We start from the raw sequence: 24660 nt of genomic DNA on the forward strand, positions 1-24660 counted from the left end.
AATGAAGGGAAAACAGAAACGCTGGAAATTGTTTCTCTTGAGTTTTAATGAAATAGAGTCCGTAAGCACCATGCCTGAATAAATTCTTATCCAGTAAAGCAGTTAATTCCTTTCCTTAGGAACTATTCTCACAGACTGATCTGTGCTACAAAACTGAAATTTAAATGCCGTTTATATAAAGACATATATGGGATTTAATCCCATATTCTTAATTAATGATATGTTTTAGTGGGATTTTTTTTTTTTGAAGCAAGGCTTCGTGTCTTTAAAGCTCTTGATAAACTCTGGGAACCCTAACTAGTAAATAAATAAATAAATACCTGTTAATCACTCTTTTTGCGTTAATGCAACTTGAAGTACAGCGAGTTTGTCCCTCGCTCCTCTCTTTCCCCTCCCCCAGGAGAGGAAAGTCCTTGAATGCGGATCCACAGATAGGCTGAACTAGACTCTGGTGGTTGAAGATTGCAGGAGGCAGCTCCAGGTGCAGCCTGTGCCAAGCAAAGCCCACCCACCACCCACTGGTGTTCCTGCAGCTGAACTGGCAGCCTGCTCCTAGCACTGGCTGCAGCCAAGCACAGTGGCCCATTTCAGAGTCATGCCACTTGGCAGCTAAAAATTTAGAGTTGAGGAGGTCCTCAAGAATTGCATGTACTTTTTTAAAGCAAGTCCACACCTTTCAAGGGAGGGGAAAGCAACTAGCAAGAGCTGGCTAGCATCCCCAGGAGTAAGCAGTAGGATCAGTCTGCTGCAGTCATCTGGAGGACAGGTAGATGGCTTTTTTAAACAAAATTATGCAAAATAAATTAAATGCAAATATTGTTGAAGAAAGTATGTAAAGTGAACAAGAAGACATAGCTTTCTTGGAAAGGATGAATACTGAAATTGATAAAATGTGAAGTATGATACATTTTAAGTAAGACAAAACCACTGACATTTGGTCTTCCCCAAAACAGGGCAATACCTTTGGAGGGATTATTTAAACTTCATTATATGCATACTTTAGAAGACCTTTATTTTGTTTTATTAGCACCACTGTTCACTTAATGGATAGATATGGAATAATCAGATATTTTTCTGAGGCATTGTCTACCCTAAATTTTCAGTATTCTGTGTGTTTTTCAGCTTATTAAGTGAAAATTTTAAAACTTTGCTAATTGATACTCAGAGATGCTGTGCTGAGGAATGTAGAAAGATTTAATAATTCAATTTTTTAAACACTGTAAGTGTTGATTACAAAATATTATTAGCTTTCAACAGAAATGTTACCAAAGCATACACTTGCTTAAGTACTTATTTGCTAATGGCCTGTGAAGAAATATCTTGAAGTCTATTTCATCATCTTGATAGGTCATGATTTGTGAATTATATATCTGGACAGATAACAAAAAAACTTTAACAAAACCTTAGTTAAGTACTTTATTTTTTTGCTACAAATGCATGACAGAAGGTTGAAAAAATTTTATTAAATCTCCATTTCCTAAATATCTCCTTACAAACTAGGTCTTCTTGAAAACTCTTGTGTTTTCAGGAGACAGAACATCAGGGGCAGAACTGTTTGATTTTTTAAGGGCACATTGCCATAATCTGGATCTACAGAACATCTGGGGAAAATTATGTTCTAGAACGATTGCTCTCTAGGTATGTGGTCTGTGCCAAACTGCATCAGCCTTCCTTGCTGCTGGGATTTAAGCCATGCACCCTCTTAGGCCTTACTCTGAAGAACATGAAGAATTTTCTGCTTTTGTCCTTTTTCCAGGGCAATGAGTCTTTCACACTTGAGTGATTCTGTCTTGCAGCACAGTATTTTCAAGGAATGCTGGACTTTACATGCTTGGCATACACTTGACATAGATAGACATACAGAAAATAATAGGCAGGCTGATCAGGGATCTGTCATCTATATATATGTATATTTTGGAAATTTTCTTATTGGGATTATAATTAGAAGAAAGTAGTTTGAAAACTTAGGGGTAGGAATTTATATGGGCATTAATACCATATGAAATGTAATATATGTTAGATTCATAAATACTCCATTAGCAAAATGAAAATATGCAAGTGTGTCATGGGTGTATACACTTAGAATAAGTGAGTAAGATGTGATGGTATTTTTCCCTCCTGATTTTGTGTTACTACATTGCCTGAGTTTCTTTGCAGATGGATGATGACAGAATGGACACCATGTTCAAGGACATGTGGAAAAGGAACCCAGAACAGACAAGTAGCCTGCACACAGCAGCTCAGAAATGGGACCCTGATCAGAGCTAGGGAGAGGGATTGTCTGGGGCCAAAGCCTGCATCTGCACAGCGCTGTGAAGGCCAGGACTGCATGACAGTGTGGGAGGCAGGAGTCTGGTCTGAGGTGCTGCATTTATTTATACTCCATAGACTCCAAATACTCCATAGTCATTATTTGTGCTTTGGTATTTTTTTGGAAATAAGGTTTTTTCCAGCATCAAGTGGCACAGCTCAGCCTAATGATTTTCACGGTCCTTGTGCAATATTTTGGCAAAGGGTTCAGGGGCTAGGAGAACCAGCTGTGTAAAGCTACTGCATTTTACCTAGTTAATGTTGTGCAACAGTGTCTTCTGGCCTGTTCTCAAGAACGTATAATCAAGTGTGTCCTGTCTGTAGTAGTGGGTAACTTGGGGGAAACAGATTTAAAGCACCACTTCTCAGCTACGAGACCTTGGGTTCAGAGTGGAAACATCTGGGATGTACTTTTGTACCAAGGGATGTTGATCAGCAGATGGGTGATGCCATCCTGCTTCAGAGAGGCTTTGAGGGGAGCCTTTGGCAAAAAACAACATCGTCTTTCCTTCCTCTTTCTTCTCCGCTCTTTTTCCAAAACAGCAGCAATAGACAAATGGGCTTGTAAATAACACAATTTCACGTATGTTGAATTCTGAAGTATTGCTATAAAACATAATCATTATTCCAAAAGCTTTTTTAATTTAAGGTCTTTATATGTGCTTGTCCATTTGGCTTTCTTCATCTTTGATTTCTTCTAAAATTAAGTGGCCATGGAGGAAGAAGAATATTGTTCTCACTGCCATCTGGACAAGATGAAAGGGTTATTTGGAACTTCTCCTTTCATTGAAAGAGTAAAGGCAATTCTGATTGCTGCCATACTAGAAGCTGTGCTATGGATCCCTCTGTGATCAAAATACGAATAGCAGCTTCTGAATGTGCAGTCCCTTCTTTGAATTGCTCTACTCAGCAGAACTCCTTGATCCCCAAGCAAGAAAGAGCTATCAAACAGGGAATGTTTTCAAAGATGAAAAGCACATGCTAAGGTTGACATAGGAGATATAAATACCAGCAGTTTCTGGTGTGGTACACAGTTTTATGATGCGAGAGCTGGTTGTGAGAAGAAAGGCATCCATTTACAGAGATGAGTAAAAGAAATCAGAATCACAGATTGTTTAGTCAGTTTGTTTTACTTGAGAGATGAGAAATGAGAGAGCATGTTTTTGTTGGAAGCAATAAATATTTTTTGAAGAGCGAGGTATTTCCCGTGGCCATTCCTACTATCACCATTATGTAGGAAGCTAGCCATTAGTTCTTCCTGTGGTTATAATCAGCTTGGCAGAGGAGAGTTTTGAACTGCAAGCAGTGGGATGATCAAAAGCAGTGATAATGTTTTGAGAAGGAAATGGCATCATTTTTGGCTGTGTAAGTGGGAATGGTGGAAAAAACCCATAGATTAGGACCTTCTGAGCAACTTGAAAAGAGCTTTCACATGCTGACTTTATAGTGACTTTGAATTTTCAAGTTCAGTCTGGATTCTTGCATCGTTTTGGAGTATTTACTTTTCCATTATACATTTTTTTCCTCCTCCCAAAAAAGGCTATTGGACACTAACAGAGCTTTTCTTAAGTTGCTTCATATCTTATTCCTATGAATGTTATTTTGATTTTCTTTCATTGTATTTCATTTCATTGGAAGAAGAAAGATTGCCTAATATTTTTAGTGTAACATTTTACATTCGTTTAATCATGACTTCTTGGATATTTTCTTATTCCAAAGACTATTTTGTCCTTAAGCAAGTAATTTTTTATCTAATTTTAGGTAAAAATGAGTCAATAATCATTCTGTCCCCTAAGGAATTTTTGTTCAGTTTTTCTTTTTTAATAAATCTAATAACGATGCTTTTGAAGGTTGGAAGTTAGGAGATCACTGAAGCGGTGAAATATTTATGCTGACCTGGCAGAAGTCATATAGAAGGGGATGAAATGGGGTAAGTGAATTTTGTAGAAATCTGAAAAACCATTTTTTCCAACAGTGCTCTGTCAAGTGTGGTAAGGGAGTACGGCATCGGACTGTGAGGTGCACCAATCCACGCAAGAAATGTGTTTTGTCCACAAGACCTAAAGAAGCAGAAGACTGTGAGGACTATTCCAAATGCTATGTCTGGAGAATGGGAGACTGGTCTAAGGTGAGTAATCCTTGATACTGGTGCCTCCCAGCATCACACACTTTGCAAGTTGAGTTCTTAGTAAGAGTTGCTCTTATCAAAAGCGTACAGATGTCCCAGCTGAGGGAACAATAAGGCTATAAACAAAAAAAACCCTAAACTGGTAGTCACAGTGAGCCTACAGTATAAATAAAAATCAAGAATATAAAGTAAATGTGAGATAAATCTTGAACGTGTCAGTAGGCAGGCAAGCATCTTCAGAAACTGCAGCCCAGCTCCAGCCCTACCATTCATATATTTTGTTAATTTGTGTTTGCAGATTTTATTTGTGGTTCCAGTAATGTACACCTTCCAGTCTTATACAGTAGCACCTTTAGCCTATTAAATTTCCACATAAACCATTTAGCATGTCAGAAGCATCTATTACTGTTTTTCTTTTATTTTTTTATAATTATGGACATTCAACATAACTGTCATTACATTATTTCCTTGGCATTTGTGTTCTGAGAGGTGGATAAGCATAGGCCAAACAGTAAGAAACAATATTGGTTAGATCTGTGATTGGCCTTCAATATCTATTACAGTTTTGTAGAACCCAAAACATGCTGAAATTCTGAAATTGAACCTTGTCAGGGTTTTCTCTTGCTGTATCAAAGACCACACTTTAGCAGAAAGATTGTAATTTTTTTTTATTTCCTTTGTTTCTCCTCATAATTTTGCACACAACACTTTTACTTTCAGCACCTCACATTATTGCAGCATTTTTTAAACTTGCTTGTATGGAGAAGTATTTAATGTATTTTTAGTTGTCTTTCATGTGATGTAGGAGCTGGAAACAAGGACTAAAGCCAGCAGTGTATGGCTAGCCAGCCTTCCAAGAATTAGCAGCAAGTACTCTGTGAGTAACTAGCTACTTCAAAAGCACATAGTATAACCATTAATTTTTTTAAACAACAGAAGCAACTAACTCTCAGTAGCAGTATTACTTTTACAAGAAGATATGTTTGGCAATAATGTTTAGTATTTCCATTTCTGTACTACATAACTATGGTTAAAACCTGCCTCATTTAGCACTAGCACCAGTAGGAAGTAAACCATGGAGAAATCACCATCTGCTTTCTTAATTGAAGCAGTCATTCAAATTGGGCTTGCTGAGGCTGTGTGGGTATGCCGAGACAGTTACACTGTGTTCCCAGTGCCCTCTGGAGCGAAGAACTTTATCCTCTCAGTGCCTTTCACAAATAACCATGTCATAGATGAGTGTACCAAAACTTATATCTTCTTGTTTAATATTTACTGCAATTTTGTATTTCCTGCTCTCCTCCTAGAGTCAAAGCTGTAACACTCTCACCTAAACTGCACTTTGAACTTCAAAACTAGGACACAAGGAAATATGAAATTGTCAAAATCTTTTGAACAGTTAACATGCAGTCTGACTGTGACTTGTGCAGCAGAGATTTTCTAAGATTTATAGTAAAAAATAGATACCTTTATTTCTCTATAGAGACACAAGTTCAATTTAAAAGATATTTGGATGTCAATTTCTCTGTTAGATGTCAATTTTCTCTGTTACTCTTCTGTTTCATTAAAGGAGTACAAAGCAACATGAAGTCATGGCATACATGCTAATATGTCTGCAATAGTGAAAACAAATTTAAAAGCTGAGATAAATGTTAGTCTCTGCTCTGTTTGTTTCTTACCCAGAGGTTCAATGCAGCCTTCTGTGTTCACAGTTTTTACTCTTTAGAATTACTCTTGACATTGACAGAAGTCTGTTCCTTTGAGCAGAGCCAAGTTCTCTCTAGTTAATGCCAAGACTTGACTTGAAAACTTAAGATGACGCTTCTCACACATTGAAACAAGAGGCCTAATATCTTTACTCACTTTGCTGCTTCCTTTGAACCCCCCAGACATAATTTTAAATTAAGCTTAAATTGCACTATTACTGAAAGGATAACATGATTAATAATTATGGAGTGCTGTAACAAAGTTAATTTGTTTTATTGGTATAGTCACGTGAAGATCAAATAGTTTTTGAGCTCTGTGTTTTAACAATACCAAGATCAAAGGAAATTTGACCAAAATCCCAAACTCCAATAGATCAATTATGGAGATAGTAATTCTTCTAAAACTCAATCTAAAAGAAGTCTGTACAACCTGACCTGTGTGCATTATTTAACTCTGTTGTGGTGTTTAAGTCAATACAGTGGGTCAATATGCTAAAAATTGCTGTTTGTAACATCCCTCAGGCTCTGTGCCCACCTTTGTGAGGAATATAGGTATGATGAGAAAGGGAAGAATAAAAGCTCAAACTGAGCTTCTGGAGCCAGTACCTAGCCAGTACACTACCAATGACATTGTATCTTCCCAGTATATGCCATCCATGGCATATCCTGCCTAACAACGTGAGAGTTACCTTCAAATGAGAAATGCTTAGAGACCATAGCTATTCTAGCACCATCTAGGGCAAGGTGTTGTTAGCAACAGCGTCCCTTGCTGAGCTGCCCACTGGCTACCCATTTCAAAGCCATACAAGGACAGGATCATGCTCAGAGGCATTCATCACTTAAGTATAAACAAATAGGCTGAGGAGACATGAAATTAAATTCACGTGAACTGCATGTTTACACATCTGCACAGCTTATGAAAGGACACATCATTGTAGAAGTCATTCTCCAAAAAACACCTAAATTTCAGCAGCATAGGGTGCTCAAAGGGCTTGTCTATGGTATTTTATGTAGGAAAATGTGTATATTTTTTTCTGCTACTATCACACTTTTCAGACCATTGTCAGAATAAATGAAGCATGAGAAGCAGGATTAATTTTGGAACAGAGAATAATTTGGAAAGTGGGTATTGAAAATGGTAATTTAAAACTTTGATATAATATTATATCATTCAGCAAGGAAAAATAGGATCAAAAGTCCAGACAACGAACTAGAATTTAGGAGCAGCAATTTGTAAGATGAAGAGATACACAGTATGTGTCTATAGGAGATCAGAGAAGATAATGTGGCGTAAGTTGTAAAAAAGATTGGTAAAAGGATGCATTCTGCAGAAACTAAAGATGGAGCAGCAGCAGAATTTCTAAATGTTAGACCAGAGATGCTGAGGAGTCAAATATGACCTCTGGAGTAGTGGTCCCAACGGCTGGCATGCAGTTCACTTTGTCTATAGCCTAAAGAAGAAAAAACATGAAGCAAAGGTTAATCTCCTACTTTTTTTTTCCACTGAGTCTGGAAGGGCATCTGAGGCAACTGCTTAGTTTTTACACCGATGAATCCCAGAATTCATGGTCTATTCCAAATTATTTATTTCAGACAGTACATACAATGCTCCCGAGAGAGAGAGAGAGTGAGAGAGAGAGAGAGAGAGTGTGTGTGTGTGTGTGTGTGTGTGTGTGTGTGTGTATGTAGTCAGAGGAAGTCAAGTCTCCAGTTGTTACGGGGAGACAGATTCACAGAGACATCTACTGAGGGGTGCAGAATGCAGATATCAGTCATAAGGATTGTTTGCCTTCTTCCCCAATCAAAAAACATGCGTAAATGCAGAGAAGTAAATGCCCACAAACTTTTTTTACTAACTATTCAAGGGCATGGGAAGTTTAGCCTTTATTTTGTGTGCTTAAACATTTAAACTCTAAATTTCCACAGCAAACAAACTCAACTGATCTCCTCCAATTAAAAAAAAAAGGATTAAATTAATGTTATGTTTCTACTGACAAGCGAATTAGCCTTGTTTTTTTTCCTCGGATCCCCATCCAAATTTATTAATCTCTTTTAGATTCTTGGAATAGAATAGTGCTGGACATAAGTCAAAATATAACACTAACAGTAGATGTATGGACAAAGCAATTATGCAATGTGAAATAATAGAAGTTAAAATAATTATGTAATCAAGTCATATTGACTTAAATATAATTAATTTGCAGCAAATGATGCATGTCATTGTTTCAGAAATGAAGCATGATCAAATTATATGGAAGATGTCAATAAAATGAAATTACATTGGGAGATTTTATAAGTTTCTAACCAGTCCTGTAATATTAATAATATTATCATCTTTTGTTTCATAGAAAGTGGTTTTTAGATCAATATACTGCAGAATTTTGGCTGGAATAAATATAATGTCATGTTAGTTGCTTGAAAAACAGAATGAGACCACCTTTCATAACAGAAAAAACCACTAATAAGACTGGAAAGGATTTTAAAAGTACATATCACCTATTTTGCACACCCAGAAAATCACTTGTAAATGGGAGATTCTGGTATCTGTTTCATGCTTAGATCTACTAAGATATCTTTGTTGTTTTTCTGCTTCAAGCATCTTTAGTGTAAGAAGTTTGGGGGAATCAAAATGTAATTGCAAGTGTTTTTGTTCAATTTGCATTATCTGTAAGTGTCGTTATATTAGAAAATATTTAAGTTGTTGTACATCTTAATAGTTCCCATCAGGACTGAACCTTCCTAGGCTCAGAGGAAAACAAAGCACAAATGAACAATAACAAAAGAAGCAAGCAGCTCCTGCTGAAAGATGCTTGCTGTCTTACTTGACAAGTGGAATAGTAGTGGGAGAACTATATAATCAAATAAATAATGAAAAGAAAAAGAAAGAAAAAAATTTAAATCCGTTGTTCCCTATGTGTCCTAGGAGAGGGTCTTAAGCAGAAGTTACCACCATTATACATTACCTTTTGTGTTTTCATCAAGGGCGGACAAGTTTGTTCCCAAAATGGCCTTAACATGGAGTACAAGAGATGGTGTAGTGCAGAAAGAAGGGTGCACGTGCAGAAAACCAACCCTCATAGCTAGAGGATGATGCCTGGAAGATGGCAGCATGTGGTGGAGGCAAGTGCAGCTCCTTGTTTAAATGTGTCCCTGCAACCACAGTCTTGCCACACAATGTACAGCGTGCTGCACAGTGCCACCTGAAGGAGCAGTGCAGGGAAGAAGGAGGTGCACTTACACTTATATTGTTGGGAGACACTCTTGTGTCTGCCTGACAGAGGAAGAAAAGGGTAACACTGATGCATTCAGCAATTGAACAAAATTGTTTCGGACTCTGATGATTTTAAAAAGTGGTTTCCAGGGAAGCAGGTTGAGATGTCTTCTGTAGAGACACACATCTGTAGTGAAAAGATTGACTTCTAAATCACCTTCATAAACCTGAACAGTTAGAGGAAGTCTAGGAAATTCCAAAAGAAATGAGATCTGAAATATCCTTGAACAAGCTAGGGTTTTTTACTCCCTGGTAACAGAAGTAAAATGATAAAATTGCTGCTAAAATAGGTCATTGAAAACATTATAAATAAGTTCTGGTTTTGTTTGGTTATGCCCACCAATATTTCAGAGTGAAATGCTGTTGCTATTAGTATGCAGCCATTGACTTTGAATCTCTAGGCAGCTCTATAAATTTTCTGTGTCCTGGTTCCCGCCAAAATATTCTGTGGTTCTACCAACAGACTGAAACCTCTGCTATAAGGAAAGCAGTGGAGCTGCTATTTCTTGTACCAGTTGTTAGCACTCTTTGAAATTAATAAGTATGATTGACTGGGTGTAGTGATCCCTCGGATAGCCAGCTGAAGGAGAAAAGCTGTGTCATGCACCACATGTCATATTCCAGAAATGCGGAAGTTACAGAGAGTAGCATTCACAGCTTTCCATCACCTCCTTTACTGCTTGTGTCTTCCAAGTCATTGTAGTACAGCCTATACCCAAGCAGATACAAATTTCCAAACTTTTCTGCTTTTGAGTTTTACAGTGCTAGGCCATACGTTACTGCTCAGGGGATTTACATATGCACACTTAAGTGAAGGAAGACCTTCTTGGAAATTGCTGAAGAGAAGTAATGTCCTTTATATGCTATGCGCTTTCTCAGAAATGCCTGCCAGTTTTTGTTGAGGACACTGGGATCTTTGAACGGTGGATCTTCTGGAAGGCTGATGTGTGTTTTCAGCAGGTAGATAAATGGTCTGGTGCTCAGACTTGGTGAATTAGACATTCTTTTGCCTGGTGTATCTCCATATCTAAAGTCATCTCTCTCTTTCCAAATTTTTCCTCAGTATCTCTAATTCTGTCATCTGCAAATGCATAATTCTTAGAGCTGATTCACTTGGGTTCTGTTAAAATTTATGTGATCCGTTTTTTCTTGTGGGATCTAGCTTATTTTTGTTGGATTTTTTTATTATTTCATGTTTCTGTTATCTTGTATTCTATGCAGCTAAATAACATACTGCTTCATGTGTTTATTCTTGTGACAAGCTTGATATTCTTTGAAATTCTTATCTCAAAATATTTTTTGTTTGATTTTCATTATTTTGGTTTAATCTATGAGGTCACTTTTTTGCTGTTTCCTGATTGTTTATAATAAGGCAAAAGATGAAAATACTTTAAAAATGTAAGAGATAACTGAATCTTGAAAAATTATTTTGAAATAATTGTTTCAGCAGCTGTCTTGAGTGCAGCAACCATGAAACAATAGTTTTCAGTTTTCAAAACAGTTAGGAGAGGGGGCAACAGAACTGCCACCTTGTACTTCCAGGGGGCAGACTTTGGCATGTTTAGAAGACCGATTGCCTGACTTGACTCAGATGCAGTCCTGAATGACAAATGAGTCCAGGAAGTCTAGTCACTCCTTAAGAAAGAAATCTTAAAGGTGCAAGAATTTTCTGTCCCCTTGTGCTGAAAGATGAGCTGACTGCCTTGTTTGAACAGAGAGCTTTGGCTGTAACTTGGGTGGAAAAAGAGTTTCTGGCCTTTGGAAAGAAGGGGCAGAAAATTCAGGAGCTCTACAAGGATGTTGTGAGGTTATGCAGGAAGAAAATTAGAAGGGTCAAGTCCCAGCTGGAGTTTAGTGCATGATCAGGTCCAGTCAGCATGTAATAAAAGCCAGCATATGGTTTATAAAAGGCAGTTCTTGACTAACCTGATCTCCTTCAAAGACAGAGTTATCCTCCTAGTGGATGAAGAAAAAGCAGTGAATGTTGTTCACCTGGGCCTAAGCCTTTGACACTGTCTCCCACAGCATTCTCCTGGAAAAGCTGGCAGCCCATGGCTTGGACAGCTGCTCTCTTTGCTGAATTAACAACTATTTGTATGGCTTGTCCCACAGAGGAGTGGTGAATGGAGTTACAGCCACTTGGCCACTAAGAGGTGCTCCCTGGGGCTTAGTGTAGGGCCAGTTCTGTTTGACATCTTCATTGATGATCTTGACAGGGGGATCAAGTGCACCCTCAGTGAGTTCACAGACAACACCAGTTTGCATGGAAATGTTGACTTGCTGAAGATAGAAAAGCTGTGCAAAGGGATAAGGACCTGCTGAATTTTTGGGCTGAGGCTAGCAGTAAGAGTTTCTGCAAGGCCAAGTGGTGGATCATGTACTTGGATGACAACAACCCCAGAAAGTGCTCCAGGCTGGAGCAGAATGTCTGGAAAGCTGTCTGGCTGAAAAGGACCTGGGGGTGCTTGTCAGCAGTGACTGAACATGAGCCAGCTGTGCCCAGGCGGCCAAGAAGGCTGATGGCATCCTGGTCTGTGGCAGCAATAGCGTGGCCAGCAGGGCCAGGGCAGTGATCATCCCTCTGTGCTTGGCACTGGTGAAGCTGTTGAGGTTAGAGCCCTTCACTGTAAGAAAGATATTGAAGTGTTGGAGCATATCTAGAGAAGGGCAACAGAGGTAAAGGGTCTGGAGTATAAGTGAAGGGTGGCTGAGGGAGCTGGGGCTCTTTAGCCTGGAGGAAAGGAGGCACAGGGTAGACCTTTCCTCTCTCAACAAATCCCTCCGAGTTTGTAGTGAGGTGGGTTTGGTCTCCGCTTCCAGGTAACAAGTGAGGGAATGAGAAGAAATAGTCTCAAGAGGAGCCAGCAGAGGCTCAGATTGAATATTAGAGAAAAGTTCCTCAGCAAAAGGGCTCTCAAGCATTAGAACAGACTGCCCAGGCAAATAGTGGAGTTGCCATGTGGTTGCGTTACTTATGGACATGGTTTAGTAATGAACTTGGCTGTGCTGAGTTAAGGGTTTGCCTCAATATCGTAAAGATCTTTTCCAGCGTAACTGATTCTATGATTTTTTTCTTGTATTTCAGCTAAATAAAAGTCCTGTGGATTCAGTTTCCTTGTAAACTCATAGGTTTTTTATGTTTTGGTTTTTTAATGTCTTTCATAGCCATTTAGGTGAGTCACGTGCTATTTCAGATCTTCATTATTTAAAATTGATAGATAAAGTGATTGGAAGTCATTATCAGAAAAGAACTCTCATTTGTTCAACCTACTGGAAAAACTTTAAAGTGCCACATAGTGTGATGATATTTAAAGGACAGTGCTTATTTCTGTGTTGAACAGAAGAGCTTTTTGACATATGTTTCTTTGATTTCTGAAAAGTAAATAGATAAAATAGAAATTTTTTAAAGAAAGGATTTTCTTGGAGGTTTAATTTTCCCTCATTTGAAATTTCCATTGTGTCCTTAGTGGTTTTTGTGACCTGTCTTTTCATTAGAAATACTGTAATCCTTTAATTACTTTGTGATGTTAAGTTGTAACCATGCAAGGTTTTCTACTGGGCATCAGGCTAGCATTGTCATGCATGGTAATATAATCATATAGTCAAAGGCTAATATTTCAAATTAATTTTAAGAATTTGTTTTCATCATTCCAGAATAGCATACTCCACTAATTTAATCAGAAAGATTAAATCTAACTGTTTCCAGCTTCTTATTTGAATGTGTGATAGTCCTAATGAATGGACGGTCATCTCCTGCCAAAATACCATGCAATGATATCTCAGATATGAAAGTTTGAAATGTAATAATGTCTTGTTCATTGCTAAGCACTAGTGGCAGTAATATATCCATGTGCGAGTCAGCACAGGCAGGCATCTGGGACAACCACAAATCCACAGCTAAAATTTATTTCTGTTTCCTCGCTAACAGGGGATCCCTGCAGCAGCACCCAGGTAGAGGTGCACAAGCAAGGCTAAAATTTGTTAAGTCTACCAGTGTTATGATGTCAAATACTATTTAGCAGTGTGTCTGAAGTCCTAAATAAGAATAGATAACTATTTCAGGTATACTTAAATTGCCTCAAAACTTGAATGTGTTTTTGTATTAAATATAGATTTATAGAAAGTGTAACTACAAAATTTAAAATGGTGTGTACGTACATCTGGAGCACATAGAGGAACTTGGCTTTCTAGATCTGTTACGGTGTTACAGGATTTGTCCATGCTTTGAAATAGGTCATTAGTGATGAGAGAAAAATGCTGATACCTTCCCGGATATCAGGGGGAAATGGCAGGCTGTAATAGAGTCTCAGGTTTTTTATGGATTTGGACTCCAGGTTGTCTCTAAGAGAACAAACTTTTGTCGTTGAAATAATCCCATTTTTTAAACTCCTAAGAGGATGATTGTGTTTCATTAATTCACCCAAAAAGAAATTGGGCCATGGAACCTGGGTTTCACATGGAGACAAAGAATTTTCCACTTCCAAGCTGAGTCCAGAGAGCCCATTCAGATTCAAGCCTACCCAACCCCACTATTGATTCAGGGTAGATAGGCAGTGAAGAATAGATACATACATACTGACTTGGAAAAAAAAAATTTCCTTTTTTAATCAGCTCATAGACTTTCAGTTGCTTCTTGTCTTGATACCAAAGGCAGTTTTGCCTCCTCTGCCAAACAACCAAATTGTTCTGCATGGGGCCTTAAAAAGGGTTCAGTGAAGAAAAAAAAAAAAAAAAAAAAAAGAAAAAAAAATGAGAGAAAAGAAAGGTTCAAATTGTTGAGATGAGGTGATGAGGATTTCCTCCATGGGAATGCTATCTCATGTTTATCAAGGGAGCTGGAGCTCTGTCTGTCTTAATTTAAAATCTTATCTATTTTTGAATCTTGTATCTTCTTACCCTGGAAAGAAGAGCTATAAATAAAAAAATGGGGGGCAGTGGGTTGAAGAAGGTGAAAAAGAAGACTATAAAATAAAATAAATAGGCACAACTCAAACTTGCTAAACTTAGAAGAGACCAACAGCAGATACTTTTTTAGCTAAACTTAGCACAAGTTCTGAATTTTAAATTTGGCATACTGAGGTGTTGGGTGTGTCAGAAATGAGAGAGGCAGAAAGACCTTCCTGGAAATGATGCATGTGAGAACTCAGACTCCATCTTATGCTTGTATCCGTCAGTCCCTCTTTTTGCTACACTATTCAGAAATCCCTTTATAACAAAAAAAAAAAAGGAAAAAAAAAGACTTAAATAAACTGCAGATTATTTTCTTGATTTAGGTAATCTTTAAGAATATTGTCAAACTCAGTACGAATCTTTTGCTGAAAAAAAAAAAGTACCACATTATCTACTACCTGCCTTCAAATGCAGGCTTCATAAAAGACAAAACAGAAGAAGATTTTGCAAGCATGTTAGCAAATATGAATCCTGCTGCTAAAGTCTGATTGCTTGCTATTCTTGTTTCACACTCACTTCATGAAAAGGTTGAAGCTGCTTAAAAGCTGGAACTGATGAACCTATACATAAATGATTAGGAATGCTCTGCTAATAATTTCCAGTAAAACTCATCACTGAGTTTCCTTAGAGGCACATCAGCCTGCTTTGAATGCTACTTAGACTTGTAAAACCTTTTATTGAGCAGTCCACTTATTCTCAAAAATAAATTGTCCAAGTCAATTCTGTTAATACTGTCACAGATTGGCTTTTTCATTGTGGATTGTATCAGCCTCTTCAGTGATTGTCTGTTGTCTTGGCAGAAAGACACGTTTTGACCATTACTGTCTGCCAGTGACAATTTTTCCCTTAATTTAGGAATTCCTACTTCTCATGAAGGCCAGCTGGAAGCAGCTAACACATTACAGCAACTTCCTCAGCTGTTGGCTTTGGGAATATGTATTCTCTCCAGAATATATATCTTTGGCAGGGAACAGAAAGAAGGAATCTTGGGTAGCGGGTGTGCATGCCAAGTGTAAGAATTGTTATATTTAACACCTAGGTTTCTGTCCTTGAAATTATATCTAAAAGAAGTTCAAAAGTTGGACAAAATGCAAACAGGGTGGTAAGATTTTTTTTTTTTTGGAAAAAAAGTATTTTTTTAAAAATAGCTGAATTTTATCTTTACACAGGAATTTTTGGTAATCTTTAACAAGAATGTTTTACATGTCTTGCTGCTTGAATGGTTTTACAGTACCTTTAGGACTGTGTCCAAGATGCACAGATTAACAGCCGCATAAAAAAAACCCTCTGGCTGTGTATTAGAACATTTAGTCTAAACCTACAAATACAGTTGTCCTACAGGAATTTTTTGCTAATCAGGTACATGGCCTTAAAGTGTAGGTCATCTGAATAGTGAGAAGTAAAATGTAATTAACCTCCACAAAAATAAAGTATTGCATGGGCAAGACTGACATGTGGGGAGATAAAGTGGGAAGAACTATGGAAATGTATTCTTCATTCACTGATAACAAAAGCTGTGGGTGTAAATTAGCCTGAAACCTGCTGAATTAATGAAAATGCTATATACTGGTTGGGAGTGGGCATTTTCTATAAAATATATGTATCTATATCTATATCTATATATATAGATATATATATATATACAGAAAAAATGCAAGCAGTTTTGACAGTTAAATTGATTTCTGATTAAATTCACTGATTAATGTGTAAAAGTGAAAATTTTTTTTTATTTCTTTGAAATTAAAAGCTTTATTAGAATTTTAAACATGCAAAGTCTAGGAATATACAGAACCTAAACAGCTTCAACTACATACCGTAAGCACTACCTAAAATGTGACAGCTGCATATCCAGTGAAATATAGTTACCTCAGATTAAATATTTGCAGTGAGAGAAATCCAAAGGTAAGGCAAGTTTGGGAGGCAGTTTTGGAAGAGTGTGCTTCAGCTTGAATGTACACAGGCATATACAGTAAAATGAGTGTCAAAATGAGGGTCAGAGATGTTGCTGTGAAGTGCATCTAACATCTGCAGAAGTTGAGGTGTCTCCTAGTGAAGTCAGAACAGGATAAAGAATAAAAATACAAATTACTTTTATTCTTCAGTGTTCAGTGTCTACTCTCAGTTACACACACAAAAACCAACGCAGCAGTTGGTTGATGTGTTTGCAAGACAAACTCACATTTAAGACACGGACATCATGGACAAAGAAACTTCAGTCCTTGTCTGTGTAGCTAGCAAGTGCACTGCTAAATGCCTGATGCTTTCCCTATTTCATACTATTTTAAATATAAGCTAATATAGCTAGTAGCTGATATGAGCTTTTATGGTAAAAAGGTTTTTTTTTTTTCTGGCTTCCAGTCAGTAGAATTCTTAATTTCAAAGTGAGACATCACCACTGCTGCTGCTGCTGCTGCTGCTGCTGCTTGGTGAACTTAGAAGAGCACAGCATGCATATCAGATGCCTCATTGATTTTAAAACCCTAGGTGTTTGGAAAAATCTTGCTTAACTTGCATGTTGACTAGGTTAAGTTTAAAAGTTTTGTATTGCAAATCACCGGGGTAGCCCTGATTTTTCCCAATGTTCAGCAAGCATCTTGCAAGACTTAGTAAGTTCCATTTTTTAAGAAATAAGAATAAACGCACTGTTAAAATTTAGTACATTTCTGTGAAAATAAAAGAACATAGATCACAATTTTTTCTATTTTCTGCTTTGCCACGTATTTCCTATATGAAGTGAGACATTTCTTTTAATCATCCTTTGATGTTAGTTTCTAAAATTGTGATATTAATAAGTAGGTCAAGCAAGACTAATTGTTTGCAAGATCTCTACATCTTGGGATGGAAAACTACATTGTAATGCTTCATAACACTCTGGAATATTTCACCAGGGCCAGTGCAGGCTCAGTTATTTAAAGGATATTAATTCACCAGTTAAGATTTTAATGCCAAAATTGTGCCATATTCTGCATAGAAATTCAGATCTAAACACTGACTAGCTGAGAGATTTGTCTGTTTGTTGCTTGTTGTGTCAGTTGCAGTCCCAACAAACTTCCAAGCCAGAGCTCATTTGATGTAGCGTTGATGTGGCTGCTGCCAGAGTGCTCTTCACAAAGGCACCTGCATACATTAATTTTTTGGCATTACCAATTAGCAGATAAACCATTGGAACCCATTTTGTTAGCAAAAGACTAGTATTTTTCAAATCCCATTCTCCCCTCCAGTATTCCAGGTGGCTGAATTGCACCTACTCACTCTAGGATGACCTCAGGGCAGAGAAATTTTTTTTGGAGATCTTATGTACCAGGTTGACCTGCCCATATCCTCCTTCTCTGCAGCTGACTAAAGGAATACCACACATTTGCACATACTCTAACTTTGGTTGATAAACATTCTAATTTTTGAAGGAAAAAAAAAATTAATGCTGCGTGTAATATTACTCTAAATTAAGGTCACTGTGATAACATTTAAAGATTATCTTTCCTTATTAGAGATCTTCAACATATTAGCTTCATCATATCACCTTCATTTTCCTTTTACTCTCACATTTGTTTTCTCTTTGTGCTGTAGTTTTAGTTTTGCCCTTTTTTCACCTTTTTTAATTTTTCTTTTCTACTGTCTCAATTTTAACTTGATTAAAATATTCCAAAAATAAATAATATCTCTGAAACTATGATGAGAGGAATTTAAGGAGGGGTCAGAATTTTGGCAAAATTAAAATCTATGTTCCATCTGCCACTGAGGATAAAATTCATGTCGGTGTATGTGTGATTTTACATGTTGACCATGTGCATAATGTTAACTGTTATAGGAACTCAGATTATTTTTAGCTGCACAGAGAAAAGGCTGAGAATTCAAAAAGGGCAGTTCTGCTGGGAGACTTTTCTCATGCAATTTTACAGCAGTATACTAGATTTGATAGCATACTTTGAAAATAAATCAGTACTGATTTCCCTCCTGTAAATCATATGTTTGTTCATGTGTTATACTGTGGTTGTTATGAATAGACAACAGTGTAATAATAATTTAATATCTTTATATGCCTTGCCTCATGGAGTCTGTATCTGTTTAACTTAGCAAGATACAGTTCTGTATTGGCTCACTGAGAACAGGAGCAAAACCAAGTCCACTTGCTGCCTCTATAAAATGCCAGTGTTTGGTTTCATGTGGTTACAAGTTCAGTCCCTTGTGAAAACATCCAAGTGTATATCCTACTTTTTGGTAGCTCTTTTGGAGTCTTATGAGTCCAAAAGACAGGAGTCTCCCTTCTCTTGATGCACATTTTGTTGTGTAAACCCTCTATTTCCCACTTAGCATGTGTAAATCTTTCTTCCAGGTGGGTGTTTAAATTGTCACTTAAATGCAAATAGATAACCAAACAAAAGGGTAAAAACTTGTTTAGGGTTTCATATAGCCAAAATTTATTCATCCTTTAAGAAAACTATACTTCTCTATCTCGAGACAGGATGTCTGGGAAACATTTTTTATTATGGCACCTTCTCCTTCTCTTTCTTATTTCTTTTTTTTTTTTCAGCTGCTTCTTGAAGCCTCCCAAGGAAATATAATCTGAATATTTATGTAATAAAAATTTTTAGAAAAACATTTTCAGGATTGCAGCCTGAGCTCTTACATTATTCATTACAAGAAACTGACTAGGATTTGAAGATGTTCTATATGGAAAATTTCTGTAGAACTTGGTCAAATTTCTATGTACTTGAGTCAAAATCATTAGAGGCTAGGATAAAATTCCAAAATGTATTTTTTAATAGCATGTGAGTCAAATGGACAGGAAAGTAATTCATGTCCTATGAAATTTTGTTCACAAAAAGTCAGAAAAGGCAAAAGCATATTTTCGTTTGGGTTTTTTTTGTTTGTTTGGAATAGGTTTTATAAGCATCTGTGCAGCACTGCCCAAGTTTTCACTCTAATATGTTACTGTGATAGAAGTAAAATGTTACCATTGTTACAGTGCTCAGTTGTTTTATTTTCTTACCTCATTCTCTGTGGCAACAAGATGTCAAGATTAATTAAAGGCCAGGCATCATGTCTCACACTGTGTGTTTTATTTGTGAGACACATGTGAAAACATGGAGATGTGATACAAAGACAGGAGGCATAAACTATGCTCAGCAGAAAGAGTACTTTTGCTGTGGTTAACTAATGGCTTTATTAAAAATTCTTCTCTCTGCTAGTATCTGTGAATAGTTTTACCATCACTTTAACCTCTAATAAGAGTAAATTTGTATATAGATACAAGAGACTAATGTTTGCTTCCTCCAGGCACACTGCTGTATTTGAATTTCATAGCAGGCTCTACAAAATGGACTTGGACAGCAATAGGATGCTGGAGTGAGTTCTTCAATTAATACTGTTAATTAATTTGTGCTTTTGAAATTGATTTTCATTTAGCTAATGGAATAGAATTCAGAAATCTTGGAATGCTGACATCTGAAGAAGCAGCCACTCACTTCACGTGGACTGGCTTTTCATGTTCATGATTACCGGCAAAAATACCTTTCCAATGAATGTGTCTCCTGTGTGTTCCAGTGCTCCGTCACCTGTGGCAAAGGAATGCAGTCTCGAGTCATTCAGTGCATGCACAAGATCACGGGAAGGCATGGCAATGAATGCTTTTCTTCAGAAAAACCTGCAGCCTACAGACCCTGTCATCTCCATCCCTGCAATGAGAAAATTAATGTTAATACAATAACATCACCCAGGTTAGGTAAGCAAAGATAACGAATCTCTTTTCAGATCTTTCTCTCCATACAGTTACGATGATCCCAGTTTAGAAACAGAAGTCAGGAGGTATTCAGGAGATTTAAATTCTATGCAGAGACTGATCTTACTGCCTCAGGTTTTGAGTATGTACATCAGAAACTGTAACTAAGAATGGTGAAGGGTTTTGGTATCCAAGGAATGTCCTTATTATGAGACTGTATGATATTAAGGGAACAAAATGTTCCATATGAAAATATATTTATATTAGAGACACTATAAACATATATGCTTTTATATATATTTACCCAATTTTATCAACTCTTTCTAAAGTAAGAAAATACCTTCTTTTCTGTTTAAAAATGTTGCAAACTATGTTCTCTTGATATTTGTGAGATCAAGGAGGCCCTTATTTGTTCTTTAAATGCAAAGAGCTCTTTCTACTTGTCTTTAGTTCAAATCTACATCTATGCCTGATGTATTAGGATGTGTGAAGGAAAATTAATTTGAATGAAGAGATTTGCTGTACCTGGCAGAACTCAGGTCTCTTCTGTTCTTAAAGAAATTGTGTTATTATATAACTACAGAACTGTTAGTTCTGGTGGGTTTTGTTTCCTAGTGCATTGTTGATGATGATTATCTTTAGTTCCCCTAATCATTCATCTGCATCTTGAGCATGACGGGAATATTCAAAGCCTTGCTCTAAGACAGCACACCATCTCCAGCTGATTTTCCAGAGCCATGTTAAGATAAATCCTCCTGTCCAACAGATTATTCCTGCATGGAAAACAAGACTGGCATTTCAGACTGTGTGTAATACTTCTTTTAAGACAGTGAAGCATATTTCTCTTAGAGATTTTGCACCTTTGAACCTTTCTGCACAGTAGTCATTGTTGCAATTTGCTGTTGCTCATGGTCCTCTCCTTGCTATTTCACTGTTTGAATGTTCCTCCCCTTGGTACTTTATCTTTCTTTGTTCAGTTGGTCTCTCAGAAGCTAGATGCCATCTCCCCATCATTGATTATTTTCCTCTGGTGAGGTTATATAAGCAGCTTTGTGTCACAGAGTCAAGAGAATCAGAGTCACACAAAAAATACAAAGTCAATTTGACTTAATGTGAAGTGCAAAAAAAAAGATAGGGCTATGTTGTCTCACAGAATCACAGAATAACTAGGTTGGAAGAGACCTTCAAGATCATCAAGTCCAACCCATACCCTAAACACCTAAGTAAGCCATGGCACCAAGTGCCATATCCAGTAATTTTTTTAACACATCCAGGGACAGTGACTCCACCACCTATTGGAATGGCAGGCCATTCCAATATTTTATCACTCTTTCTCTGAAAAACTTCTTCCTGATATCCAACCTGTATTTTCCCTGTCACAGCTTGAGGCTGGGTCCTCTCGTTCTGACATTTGTTGCCTGGAGAAAGACTGACCCCCACAGCCACCTTTCAGGAAGTTGTAGAGGGTGATAAAGTCACTCTCGAGTCTCATTTTCTGAAGGCTAAACACCCCCAGCTCCCTCAGCTGTTCCTCAGAGGGTTTGTGTTCCAAGCCCCTCACCAGCCTCGTTGCCCTCCTCTGGATGCGCTCAAGCATCTCAATGTCCTTCCCAAACTGAGGGGTCCAGAACTGGACACAGCACTCAAGGTGTGTCCTCACCAGTGCTGAGTACAGAGGGAGGATGACCTCCCTGCTGCTGCTGGCCACACTGTCCTCATGGCATGAATTATTTAGGACTGATATTAGTAATCTACAAGTCAGTGTCATCCAGCATGGAGTCAGAATCCAATCCAGCAGAAACCTTAACATCTCTGAAATACATAATGCAATGCTTCTCTTCAATATACTGATAATTTTGACCCCCAGTTCCATTCATATAATGCAGTAGAGATTTTTTGAATTGGGGGTAGGGCTAGTGAAAGCTGATGGGGATTGTGCCACCAGCTCTTCTACAAATTTCTCTTTTTTTAGCATAGGAGATTAACTCAAATCTGAGATGACTTCTTTTTTCAGTGTTTGTGTTTGGGTTTGGACAATATCTTGTTCTTGTGCCCTGTTTTTCACTGGGTTCCCATTTTCATTCCATGTATGTACTACATACTACATATGCAAGTACTTCGTTATACTTGATATGTATAACTAAATGTGAAGAGTTCCAACTTCAGTAACACAGTGCTTCTATGATAAGCTCTGTAAAGAGGCTTTCATAAGTGAAACAAGGCAGAAAGATGAGCTCCTCTTACTCATGAGAAGACAGTTGCATGACATTAAACTAATTAAGATGCACCTTAATCCAATTTGTAAATAAAGCTGGCCTTAAAAATTTTTGATGTTGAATATGCTGACAACAGGAGGACAAGGGGAATTCCTTCTTTTGTTAAATATCTACATCTATAACCCTTTCTCCTCCCCAGATACATTTCTTATATCCTTGTCTCTTTTGGTACGTGATTCTTCACTAGTAAAGGCAGCAGTAATGTATATTTGATTTTGCTGTTGTTGTTTCACAGCTGCTTTGACATTCAAGTGCCTAGGAGACCAGTGGCCTGTGTACTGCAGAGTGATAAGAGAGAAGAACCTCTGTCAAGACATGAGGTGGTATCAGCGATGCTGTGAGACGTGCAGGGACTTTTATGCGCAAAAAATGCAACAAAAGAGCTGACCTCTGTCAGGCTGGCTGGCTCTCAGTTCGTTGCAATCTTATTATTTATAAACACACACACACACACACACACACACAGGCTTTTTCAGACCAAATATTATCAGATGACATATAATTTAATCAAATTAATTTATTTTTGCCTGCCAGACATCCTTAATGGTTTTGGTTAACAGCCAACATGTTTTATCTTCTGATATTTTCATAATTAATTTTTATATGAACACTTTTGGATGCATTTATCAGAATTTTTAAAAAAATAGTAACTAGTATTTTAAATGTTTATTTTCAGTAAGGTCATCTGTTGCAAAAAAAAAGTCATATTATCTTGAATTTATTTTAATTTAGCTGAATAGTTTTGTTGTATATGGAAATAAAGTTCTTTTTAATTTTATTATATTTTTGGCATTTGGAGTCAGAATGAGCTTGTGTTTTTTGCAACAGATGTCAAAGTGAACAAGCTAACATTATTAAACAGGTTATTACAGAATGTATTGTGAAATTAGTTCATTTGATTTAGAAACATACTGAAGGGGATATTCTACTGTAACTTATATTATAAACAAGAAAATTAAAATAGCTAAGTAGAGATTTTGATCATTCTCATGGACACATACTTGAACACAAGTATTAAATCAATGAAACACTGTAGAGATTTACACTGAATCACTGTTGCACTGTTTGAGGTAGTGTAGAAAAATGCAGTCCTAGAACTTGTACCATCCTATGAATCCACGTCTGTAGTGTTTTAACATGTCACTTAATTTTTTAAAGTTTTGAAACAAAAGACCCATGTCCCTCTATACCTTTGTGTGTCCTTTTGCAGATTTACAAATGGAAGGGTCCTTTCTCCTGTCACTTGTATGGATTAATCTGTTAAACATTCTCAGTTCTCTGTTGATAATTTAGAAAATAGATTTGTAATACTACTTTAGTTTTATCTTTGACTAATGAAAAAGTCTTTATAAAAATTAAATGTTTTACGATTTTGTGAAACATTATGAAACAGCTAAGATTTTCCTTATGAGAAAATACTGTACATGATTCACATGATTTTTACATTTTCAATAAAAAGTAAAGCTCCTTTTGCTATTTGAATTTTTCTTTTTTTTGTGTGTTTGGTCTGGTAGATTAATCCATCGAGCCCCGCATTGCAGCAGGTACAGATACAGTATGAGTGCCTTCTGCCTCTTGACTTAGGCACCACTCTGCAGCTGCAGACAGGCATGTCACTCATGAGCCTCGAGATATATATATGTGGAAAGTTGAGAATAGCCAGGTAACAATCTGTGGAGAGGCAGGTATTTATCTCAGGAGAGTCCTGTAACTGCTGAACTTGGCAAGTGGACAGCAGTGGGTCTTCTGCCCTCAGTTTGTGATGCAAGTGTTTACATATGTTCTTAAAATATGTAGGAGAGCAAATCCTGAAGGCAAGACAGATGGAGAAATAAGTCAGAAATATTTTCTACTCAAAGCAAAAAGAGAATGCAGCTTTATTTGATTTTTGCTTTTCTTCTCTGCACAGTCTAGTGTCTAGATGTGATACACAATTTCCACAGATGGATAACCACAGATACCCACAGACAATAAACTGAGGCCCCCAGTCAGGACTGTGATTCTGTCCAGGAAGAACACTTAGAGCAGTCTTAACTACCATTGAAACCAACATTTGTGTTTCAAATAGCTGTACTATCAAAATCTTTAGTTTGGCATCTTACTGCTCCGCATTTGAAAACTTCAACTTTAATGAGGTGCTAGTGTTTGATTTTAAATAAAATACCTTCTGGTTTCGAAAAGTAAGAAAAGAAAGAAAAATAATGTTGACATCATGGAATGTTATATTTTGTATAACAAAAAAGTTTCAATGCACAGAAAATTCAGTTGCTTTGGGGCATAATTCCTTAAAGTCACAGAAG

At 37.1% G+C, this 24660-nt stretch overlaps 1 protein-coding gene across 2 annotated transcripts in view; it reads left to right on the forward strand.

The window, feature by feature from the left end:
• Positions 1-23842, forward strand: part of ADAMTS19 (ADAM metallopeptidase with thrombospondin type 1 motif 19) — a 130590-nt gene extending 106748 nt beyond the window's left edge. For both annotated transcript variants that reach the window (XM_059874150.1, XM_059874151.1), the window contains 4 exons: positions 2158-2362; positions 4286-4438; positions 19910-20087; positions 22596-23842. In XM_059874150.1, the coding sequence (XP_059730133.1) occupies positions 2158-2362; positions 4286-4438; positions 19910-20087; positions 22596-22747 (688 nt within the window). In that variant the 3' untranslated portion in view covers positions 22748-23842. The remainder of the gene's footprint in view (positions 1-2157; positions 2363-4285; positions 4439-19909; positions 20088-22595) is intronic.
• The last annotated feature ends 818 nt before the right edge of the window (positions 23843-24660 follow it).

Source organism: Haemorhous mexicanus, chromosome Z (genome assembly GCF_027477595.1).
Source record: "Haemorhous mexicanus isolate bHaeMex1 chromosome Z, bHaeMex1.pri, whole genome shotgun sequence".
In the NCBI taxonomy this organism is placed as follows: Eukaryota; Metazoa; Chordata; class Aves; order Passeriformes; family Fringillidae; genus Haemorhous; species Haemorhous mexicanus.